Source organism: Phragmites australis, chromosome 3 (genome assembly GCF_958298935.1).
Source record: "Phragmites australis chromosome 3, lpPhrAust1.1, whole genome shotgun sequence".
Lineage (NCBI taxonomy): Eukaryota > Viridiplantae > Streptophyta > Magnoliopsida > Poales > Poaceae > Phragmites > Phragmites australis.
The window spans coordinates 7,134,962-7,146,055 of NC_084923.1; the positions used below are offsets into that span (position 1 = coordinate 7,134,962).

General features: G+C 45.7%; 1 protein-coding gene across 1 annotated transcript; it reads right to left on the reverse strand.

Moving 5' to 3' along the window:
- Positions 1-1,015: 1,015 nt before the first annotated feature.
- Positions 1,016-1,680, reverse strand: LOC133911861 (uncharacterized). The gene is made up of 2 exons (XM_062354304.1): positions 1,489-1,680; positions 1,016-1,378 (listed from the first exon to the last, which is right to left on the reverse strand). Exons 1-2 carry the CDS (start codon positions 1,571-1,573, stop codon positions 1,206-1,208), a joined length of 258 nt encoding a protein of 85 aa, XP_062210288.1. The 5' UTR covers positions 1,574-1,680; the 3' UTR covers positions 1,016-1,205.
- Positions 1,681-11,094: the final 9,414 nt, after the last annotated feature.

The window sequence follows — 11,094 nt, forward strand, 5'->3', positions numbered from 1 at the left end:
ATACTCCTCTTATATCGTACACTCATACCTACTATCAAAAATATTTTTTTCTATTTTGTTCTTCATTCATCGAACGATCGTGGTGCTTCATAATTTAACTTTATCTCAACGTAAGTTTTATAATAGTACCACATGCTTTTTTCTAATCCTCTTATATTTTTAGGTCGAATAGTAAAACTCTCTGCACGTTTCTCGGAAACCCATGCGGCCAAGCGGATTTTCGCGCGCGGGAGGCAGCAGGATCCAGGCAGAATCGAAAGAACGGACAGAAAACTGTCGTGGCCGCCGGTTGGATAGGGTGGTTCAGCGTTAAAAATCTCGACTTCCTCGAGGTTTTGCCAAGAGATGCTAAAGGCGAGAACTCAGTCCAACGACCGAAAGCTCTGTCCTCTATCTTTCTTTATTTTTTCTTTTCAAGAATACTTGTGGCTGAAGCTACTGATCGAAGAAGCAACAGGGTTGTTCTGTTGATAGCGCGCAGCAGTTACCTGCTAAGATTAGTTGAAGCGTGCTTGAATGGACGTATTTGGTTGGGTGAAGAAAGGCCATCATTTGGTGATGTCCGGTGTGGTGATTGCTTCAGCACAGAACATCGAAGTTGTGTTAGGACATGTCAGAGTGAGATGTCAGATCTTGTACGGCTAGCAACTTCTATAATCAGCGATTGATTTCTTTTCCTTCTAAACTGAATCGGCGGTTGAAATCGAAGTCGGATTGCTCATTTTTTTCTAGTTTAGTGGCAAGTGGCAATTACATTCATTTTTTTTTTTCAAACCTACTCCCTTCTCGTAACCCTGAAGGCTGATGAGTTTCCTGAACTGACGCTCCCCTCTGCCTTGTAGATTGGTTTGCCTGAAACCTGAATAAACAGGTTGCAGAAACTAAGATTTAACAGAGTTTTAATCATACGCATTCATTCAATAGTTTCCTAGACCAACTCATCATTGAAACTTCAAAAAGAAAAAGGCTATGCTTTCGCAAAAGAGATGGAGAACTAGTTATAAACAAGAACACAAACCGAAATATCTCTGTTCATTCACATACCCCAGTATGATCTGCAGGAGGATCGATACACGAGGAGGAATGGACTACATCTCTGAGCCCAGCGAGATGGATAGATACGTACAAGAGGAAACCAAAGAGAAGTCAAAGAAACAAGAACTGTTCCACGGCAACAGCAGCAGAGCTGAAGCGGCAACCTTGATCTAGAAGCCCCGGCAGAGGCGGAACCTGTCGGTCCACGGCCGCGGCTGCCGGCCGAACCGGCTGGGCCGCCTGGGCGCCGGCGCCGGCGCCGTGGTGCGGCTCAGCATCTCCCACATCACGTGCACGTCCTCGTACTCGCACGTGCTCACCTCCTGCCGCAGCCTCCACAGCCCTGCAAGCAAGCAAGCAAGCAAGCAAGAGACGCCATAGTCAGACCAAGCCAGCCAGGACCGCCTGCGGCCGTCGGATCAATGATGGGGAGCCGCAGACGCCGCGCCTTACCAGTTTGGCGAACCCCGAAGCGGGACGCGACGCCGAGCCAGACCCGCCGCACCGGCAGCACGACGCGGTCCCACCAATAACCCATCGATCGCCGAAGGAGAGCAGTCGCCGGAGTTGCGCCGTCCGAGACCGGACCACCACTTCCCCAGTTCCCCTCGATTATTAGAGCAGGGCCCGGTCGTCACGCTGGTCGCTGCCCCTATTAGTACAAGCGGGGGAAAGGGGAAAGCACGAGCACCGGTCCTCCCAGCTCCCGCAAAGCCTGACGCATGGGCCCCGAGAGCTAGTGACGCGTGGGCCGTGGACGTCAGTTGGTTGGGTGGGACGGTGGTTGCGGGCAGTTTGTTAACAGGGGCGGCGGGCACGTGGCCGGAGGCGGTAGGCGACGCCGCACACATAGGCGCGGGTTCCTGATAAAGCGGGGCCCAGGTGGGATTTCATGTGCAGTCGTAGCCGCGGGTATGTGGCGGTTGAGTGGTTGTTACGGGGGGAGGGGGGGATGTCAGTGGAAGGAGGCGGTAGGCCGGTAGGTCACCCGCGCTAGCTGTCTTGCTGAGCCCTCACGCTGCAAACTTCGTAACAGGTAATAAATTCTCGACCCTGTTGGTGCATTCTAGTTCCTCAAGTAGGGCGTAAAGGACCTGATCTTCTGAGTGTATTTTACTGTAGCAGACAAAATAGTAAATAGTGATTTTGCACATCTGATATGTTGATTTTTATCTGACAGTTAAGGAGGGATCCTACTATATTTTACTGTAGCTATCTCTGCAGGATCCCGATCGGGCGAAAGAGCATCTTTAGTTGGTTTTGTATCCGGCTCTCCTAGCTAGATACAGCGATTGGGTTAAAAATAGTAGTTACAATTGGTTCCCTGTTCTCCCTCGTCATTTTCATGCCTCTGTCGCCATATTCGTTACATGTTAAGGAGCTTGCCATCTCGTTTAGATCGTAATTGTGTGTCCTGCATGTCATCCCTCTGGTCATTATTCGTCGCAACTGAGATCAGCACGAACTTCAAATTGACTGGGAGCAAATAGGATTCACATGTCGTTGGGTCTTAACGAACTTCCTAGCGGGATCTCAAGCTCGGTTGGGTGGGAAAAGGAGCTTGGGCTTCAGATTTAGAGCTCATCTTGCACTGCAATGGTGGTGGCTAGGTTCTGTTCGGTTCTGATTCGGCTAGGAGGGAGAGAAGAGAGAGAGCTGCATGAGGGAGGGAGATGGGATGAGAGGGAAAGAGCAGGGCCCGAGGGATAAGCTCCAAGGGAGGGGCGCCAGCTCGGGGGGATTGTGGTGGTCATGTAGATGCTCACCCTGCTTTGTATGGTGTGTGAGGAAGGAGAAGGAAGGAGAGAGAATGACATGTGGGGCAGTCAATAATTGATTCTTCTTCTCCCTCTCTTTCTCTAACTAAATAAAGTACTTCCTGCTATCAAAAAATTCTGAACATTTTTGTGGTAATTCAAAGGTGACCCATTTTACTTAGTTTGGCCAAAAAACCTGAGCCAAAATAAAATTAAAATTCTTCAAAGTTGCCTGTTATAAGAACTTCTACTAATTTTAGGATTTCAAAATAATTCTCAAAAAATTAGTTAAAAACCACTAATATCCTTCATAATTCATGGAATAATTTCTAAAATTGATTCTAAACCTAAGTTGCATAGTGTTTTTTAGTTCCTTAACAACACATCAATTTTACATTAAGTTTTAAAATGTTCGTAATTTCTTGTGAAATCTTTTCTCTATTCGATTAGTTGCTCAAAGTTTTAAGTGAGATGCCAAATAATGCAACATGAGTGCTCATTGCATGATAAGAGACCTGATGATGTGACAAGTATAGATTAGTAAAGTATAGGAAACAAGATTTTAGGAGTCTGTTGGAGCGTGTAAAGTAATAGAGGTAATTTTTTGAAGAGACTACCTATATGTAAATTTAAAAATTGAGATTTAAAGAGCATGTTGAAAATGCTCTAACAACACGACTTTGTGGACCTGTCTTTCCTACAGGGAAATGGATACCAAGCTATGGGCTACGGACTTGTTTGTTCACTTACTTGGCCTTGCTACGGAGGGCATGTTTGGTTCACTTGCCTTATCTTACTTTGGGGTAAGGCGAGGCGAAGGAGCAAACATGTTCGGTTTTTGTTTGCCTATCAAGCAAGCATATTTTTACGGCTGGTGAGGTGTTGGGTTCTATCATATTTATATTAGAGGATTTTCTATGGGTTACTTTTGTTTGCACGTTGTTAATGTGGCAAAGAGAATCTTTTGTGGAGGACGAGATCTTCCGTGTAAGTGAGGATTGTTTAGATCTATTCGAGATTTTAAATTAAAGCTCAAACACATGTGCATTAGTGTGATATCACTGTTTATGCAATTTTTCCTATTCATGTCTTGCAAATGGGGTTGAATTGGACCCTTAAACCTTTTGTAGCCGCAGAGTATGTTGTATTCCTCGTCCACTTCTTGCAATCTTCTTGAAAAGTTTTGTATCTAATTTTGATATACCTAAAGATTCTCACAAGGCATGTCCATGCTTTGTAAGAAGGTGGAAATGATATTGAATAGGCAGGAGGAAATGAATATTATCGGAGGATAATCCCTAACAATGAATCTAGGTATACCGGTCGATGGATGTGTTGATCAATGTTTTTTAGGGTTGGATCCAATGGACTCAAGAACACGAGGATTTTATTCAGGTTTAGACATCCCATGGGATAATAGCCATACATCATGTGTATAGGGATGACAATCGGGTGTGACGGGTACGGATAGTGCTTACCCATACACATACCTGCCAGGTTTTACCCACCCGTGGGTATACCTGTGAACGCTCATGGGTGAAGAATGGGCATCAAACCCGTCACCCGCGGGTACTCATCGCTTGTGGGTATGACTAGATGGGTGGCGCTAGTCTAGGGCGACGCAAGGTACGGCGGGGTGGGTCGGGACGGCTTAGGGCAAGGCAGGTAGGTCAAGGTGGTGTAGGGCCGACGAGGCATGGTGGGGTACCGCAGGGTGGGTCAGGGGCTTAGGGCGACGCAAGGCGGAGTGGCATAAGGCGGGGAGGACGGTGCGTCACGGGGTAGCACCGTGTGGGTTGGGGGCTCAGGGCGACGTGAGGAGGGGCGATGCAAGGTGGCGTAGAGCAGCGCAGAGCCAAGCGGGGTGACATGGCATGAACATGTGGGGCAAAGTGGCATAGGTCTAGGAGGGGCGACATTGGGGGTCGGTGCGATGCAGCACAAGGCGGGGAGGCGTGGAGCAACGCAGGGTGGGTCGGGGAGCTCGGGATGGCATGACATGAGGTAGGGTGACATGGGGCGGGAAAGGGCGACATGAGGTAGGGCAAGGCGGGGAGAAGGTTGTGGGGCGTGCTGAGAGCTCAGGACTCGAGAGAGGAGCAACGTGCTAGGAAATGAATCAGGATTTAGAGGATTGGGTTGCCCAGTTGTCAGACTTATTTCATGGGTAAACGCTGTTTCGTAGATATGAGTACGCCTTACCCATACCCGTACCCATTTACCCGCCGGGTAGCATTTTTTGCCCGCGTACGTATCCATGGGTACCAAATGTTAGTCATACTTTACCCTATTTGGGTATTTACCCACGGGTAAATGGGTAATCGGGATATATTTCCATCCTTACCTATGTATTTACTTACGGATTGGATGAACTTATTACATAATATGTTTTTTATATCCTACAAGCTGGGTCCTCCCCCTATATATAATAGGAGAAAAGATGCACATAAAAACGGATTATATCAAACTCTGTGGTAGAATTATACCTGACAAAGCCAACTACTCCTACTCATCATGACGAAGGATAGGCACACACACCCTGCTCTGGTCATCCTGCATGCCGCGTCCCATCATTGAACACTGTCAGGATTATCTACGAGGCCATCCCGTAGCATCTAAGGGACGGGTCACTGCGCTACCATGTCTGCCCACGACCTTGCTTGCTGAAAGGGAGTGCTTGGGGAAGAAAAAAAAAATACTTGAGTGAGTGACATTAAATATGATTTAACCGGTTAGGTGAGGACCTGCCCTGTGACCAGCCTTGCTGGTTGTAGCATTTTGTCCTAGACTAGGGGACATGTCGCAGGAGCCCTGCCTTAGTTGCAAGGTGAGGCCATGGTCTTGAGGGAATTCGTCCACCGGTTGACACGTGATAGCATGGGGCCCATCAGGTGGGGCACCCTCTTACATATTATACCAACTATAGCCCTCAAGCTCCATTGCGAATATGGTGGACTAAGTGATCATGGTTGTTGTGCGACGTGTGGTCGTGGTTGGGTCCGGTCGTGCCACTTCGGAGCACATTTCTACCTTGGGGAGTGGTCGTCGATTTAGCCCGACTTGGTGGTTGACTTAAAATTCACATCCTGGGGGAGGTTAAATGTCTGGAGAGATAGAGAGATAGAGAACATGGGAGGGGAAAAATGAAATGGCGCCGGACTCGAGGGAATTTCGATTCCCCAAGTGTGGTTTTTTTGAAATTCGAAATGACTGAACTCTGTGGCGGTTGAGATACCTTGGTGACCCTTTAAATTGGAGCGCTAAGGTCCTTCACGAACCTTTTCATCGACTCCCTTAGCCCCCAAACTTACGTGCCCAGAGCCCACCATCTCCAAGCCTTCTATTGGGTTAGGGTTTCATGGTTTGCGCTACTTCAAGGTCTTCTTGAGGTTGATGTCTTGCATTCGATAGTCAATGAGGTCATGGGGGTCACTCGGGACATCAATCCTATCGCCAAAATGATCCCTCTATCGCCTAGTACCGCCTTGGTCGTCAACCAATCTAGTCACGATACAGACTCATCTGGTCACGACAATGACCAGGCTACTGGAATCGACTATTGACCACATGGTTTAGGCTATATGAGCAGTGTTGGTTAGTAGAGGGACAACCAGCCTCGCCCCAATTTGGTCGAGGAGGACCATGCCGCTGCTTGTCAAGCATCAAAGCAAGGAGCGAAGAGATCAACGATAGATTTGGCCTCCCTAGAAGCGTCCAAACGGGCCCGTGGGACGCTGACCATCGGTGTCTCTCTGGCGGTTACGACCCGTCGCCTCCCTGTCTATCGTTAGTGGCTTCGTGAGGACGAGAGTTGTGCTCAACTCTCGGATCACACAGTAAACCCTCCAGCTTGTCGTAGACACTTCGAGTTCTTTTCCTAACTTCGTAATTAATGGTCTTTGCTAGTCCTCGACCCTAGCAACAACTCTAGCCGTAAACCCTCCTCTTACGCCCCAGCCAGACACTACAAGCCCCAGGGTAGCCACGATCCAGACACCGAACTCCGCTGCTGAGGTCTCTACATCCGCATAGCCATCTACGTCATTGCTCTGACCCTCTCTCTCTGGTCACCGGCCTTTCAGCCTCTATCAACAAACTTATCATAGAAAAAGAGGCGGCAGATCGTAGATGTGCCAAGCTGGAGAGGTTGACGACTAATGAGAAGGAGGCATGGCACACACTTCAGCAGGAGAAAGCCAAGCTCGTTGCCCGGACTGCCCAGCAGCTGGAGGTCGAGAGGACGACCCACAACATTCTTAGAGACTCCGCAGCAATCACAGATTCGGACATGGGTAGCACAACCATTGTTTTGGAGCTTGAAGAAGCACGAAAAAAATGCCCCTTACCTGGCATGCCAACTGTTAGGGGATAATCCCTGACAGTGAATCTGAAGTATACCAGTTGATGGGTGCGTTGATCAATATTTCTAGGGGTTGGATCTAATGGATTCAAGAACATGAAGATTTTATCCAGATTTAGACCTCCCATAGGATAATAGACATACGTCATGTGTATTTTCTTATTGATTGGATAAACTTGTTACATAATGTGTTTTTTTATATCCTACAAGCCGGGTCCTCCCCTACCTGGTGCGACAGCTGCCAGGGGATAATTCCTAACAATGAATCCGGGGTATACTAGTCGATGGACACGTTGATCAATATTTCTTAGGGTTGGATCTAATGGACTCAAGAACAAGAGGATTTCATCTAGGTTCAGATCTCTTGTGAGATAATAGATCTACGTCATGTGTATTTTCTTATGAATTAGATAAACTTGTTACAGAATATTTTTTTTATATCTTACAAACAGGCTCCTCCACTTTGTATAACAGGAGAAAAGATGCACATACAAAAGGACTGTGCCAAACTATGGCAAACCTGCACCTAACGGAGTCAACTACTAATAGCTCATCTTGACAAAGGATAGACACGCACGCCCTGCTCTGGTCATCCTGCATACCTATCCCATCATTGAACACAGTCACACTTATCTGTGAGACCATCCCGTAATATTAGATACTACGAGACTAGTCACTGTCTCATCACGTCTGCTCACGATTTTGCTCGTCAAAAGGCACGTCTGCTCACGATTTTGCTCGTCGAAAGGAAGTACATGGGGTAAGAAAAAACACTCGAATAAATGTTATTAAATGTGATTTAACCGATTAGGTGAATACCTGTCTTACGGTCGCAAGGTTTTGTCCTCGACCAAAAGAATTGATTGTATAAGTCATATCTGGGTCACAAGGTGAGACGATAGCGTGGGGTACGTCGGATGGAACATATTTTTTCTTATGAAAAGACATCATATTTAACAAGGGTGAAACTCTACACCAATCAAGCGGAAAGGACATGCGGAGATTAGCCCTGGAAGCCGTCGTCGAACGGTTCCCGTTCCATCCTAGGTGGACGCGAGAAATTCCTCAAGTACAAAGAAGACCATTGGCCTTTCGCTTTGAGAACCTCCAACGGTTGTTAAACCATTAAAGCAACCCAGGCGCTGCACGTTGAAAATAAAATCCACAAATCAAATCAACAAAGTCACAAGTCCTAAATTAGTAGCCTTTATGCGTAGGCATTGGGCAGAGTCTAAATATATTAGATGGAAAAGAGGTATATAGCAGTACCGAATCTAAAATAAAAATAATAAAATATGCTATTTATTGAGTTAGATATTCAAATATTCTACTTTTCAAGTTAAAAGATGTTATATAAGTTTGATACATATCATAAATCATAATAAAATGAAAAATTACTTATATGTTATTCATCCTTTTCAGAAAAGATGGGTCCGTGTCCGTCCCAGATTGTGTACACAACTGCAGCTACTAGTCGTCCAACATTTTTCTATTGAGCTGACTAGTCGTTCAACTTGGTCTAATGGCTCCCATTCCATCTCGAAGGCGGATGTGGCGAATTCATCAAGGTGCAATGGGCTGGCATTTGACTTTGAGAATCTCCAAAGGTGGTTAGTTAAAGCAATCCACCACACTGCCCATAGAGAACAAATGCACAAATCGAATTTTATAGCAAACTACAAGTCTTAAAATACGTACCTTATGCATGATAGTACCATCTAAGTTCCTATCTGAAATTCTAATGGCGCACCTGGTTGGTCAGTGTTAGCTCACCCAGATTACTAGTCTCAGAACAAGAGTGCACCCAGACTAAAGCATCTGCATATCCTGCGTCACTCATGCTGATAAAATCTGATAGAAAATGTTCGTTACCTCGATAGCGATAGCGAAAGGGAGCCATGTGCAGCAAGCAAACCTCCTGATTGCCTAGACTAAACCATCAAGCTTGCACCAACTTCCCCGTGCTAATTAAGCAGTGAGAGCGGCCGGAGCGACGCATGTAATGGATCATTAAGGATGTGTGAGAGTCTGTAAGGATTTTCGTAGAGTTGTAGTGTATATTTTGGATAAGTAAAAGTAGACTGAGTGGGTGTAATAATTTTGAAAAAAAGAGTGTTCGGTTATCTACATGGATGATAATGATAATGTGAAAGTGTTTGGTTGTCTGCATAGATAAATGTAATAATCATATATCTGAAACTAACGAGAGAACGTGTTGTAGTATTGTAGCAGATGCAATACATCACCGAACTAGACTCAATAGAGAAGTTCAATTCAAACTTATCCATCAAATTAGACTCTAATCATATAATTACATTAACAGATATAGGAAAATAATACATAGATGTAACTAAACAAATTTATGAACGAGTAACCAAACATATCCTAACTAGGTTGATGAGCTAAACTGTATCTTGTTCTGTCTTAGAGCTGCTCTGCATTGGATAATTGGAGCCCCAAATGCATCATCATCGGATCCCATCAAGATCGTCGAGGCCAAAAGTTGCCGAAGAGACCATCAGCATAGCTCTAATGGTTAGCACTAACTATTACCTCTAACCATTAAAATATACTTATCAAAATTTATATAAAATCTGTATAAATTTTAAAAGTGTGCTCGAGCCTAACCCAATCTGTATGTCTGTATAAGATCTGGCCTCATGCTTGCAAAACCGAGAAAAACGCCGAGCTGCTGCCGGCGCTGCCATTTGCCATGCCTGGGGAATCCGCGGTTGATTACGCGCTTACCCATGCATGCTCGTGGACCATTACGTTTCCAACGTCGAGGGACAAACACTACGCAACAGCTTGGCCCATGCAAACAATTGAGATGAAAACGAAAACTAGAATTCTCTTTTTTTGCGAGAAGGGTGGGATTTATATTAAATGTGAAGCACAATACAACCCCTTTTACATCCAAGCCCCTGACAAGAGCAGAAATTACAATGAAGTAAACCAAGGGCCTCCTCCTCATCTTACCGAAGCAGAACCATACATAACAACACGCTTGAATCTAACCCTCCTACCAAGATTACCACCAAAGCCCAAACCTTCCCGAAATCTCCCAGGCGCATCTTCCCTTTGAAAGAATATTGGCAGCTTCTATGGCGAAATTGATAGAGAAATCTCACCGCTAGCACCACCACCTTTGGCTTCACCAAAAATGGAGGTCCAGCACACTAAATGGCCGGCATCCAAAGCGGATCCGGTGATTCCGCTCTAGAAACAAGCAACAAAGGGGATGACAAGCATTCCACCTAATCGCTTCAACAAAACATACACATACCTCACATGAGCATCGCCAGAGACACCGTCAACAACAATGACCTCAACGAAGACAACATGGAGGAACAAAAGCTAGCAAAACACCATCTCCGAAGACTCCATCAGAACCTACCTAACTGCTAAAGCTACAAACCTAATACCTGGAAACTATGCTATAAGCTTCACCCGATATCGATCCACCTGACCCCACGTCCTCTAGAGCCAGAGAGACCGTCGGAGAAGTGGGGCCAGTTGGATCAACATCGGAAGCGGTGTCGCCTTCGTTGTCCCCTTTGCTACTGTAGGAAGGGGTAACTCTAGGCCTTACGAAAATTAGAATTTTCGATTTACCTGAGCTCATCTTTGAACTTTTTCAATGGAAGCAACCGAAAGCAATATACTAGGAAACTCAAACAAAAATAAGAAATCTACCAAAATAATAGCGCAAACGAATTCTAGACTTTACCTATCATTTTTAAGTTTTTTCATTCTAAGTCCATAATTACCGTCGATATTGCCTAGTCACTCTCAATTTTTGTTCCTCAAATCCTCACTCGATTCAACCAGTACCCTAACTCATTAGGCTATGACCGCCACCTGCTAGAGTGCCTCCCTGCGGCCTCATCTTACTGAACATGCCTTGTTGTTTGATTTATGATATGTCAATATTATTATATT

What these genes read in the sequence shown, in the direction of transcription:
- LOC133911861 (XM_062354304.1), bottom strand. Translation starts at nt 1,573, where the DNA reads ATGGGTTATTGGTGGGACCGCGTCGTGCTGCCGGTGCGGCGGGTCTGG. An exon ending in CTTCGGGGTTCGCCAAACTG is followed by an intron (nt 1,379 to 1,488) that starts GTAAGGCGCGGC and finishes GCTTGCTTGCAG; the next exon opens with GGCTGTGGAGGCTGCGGCAG.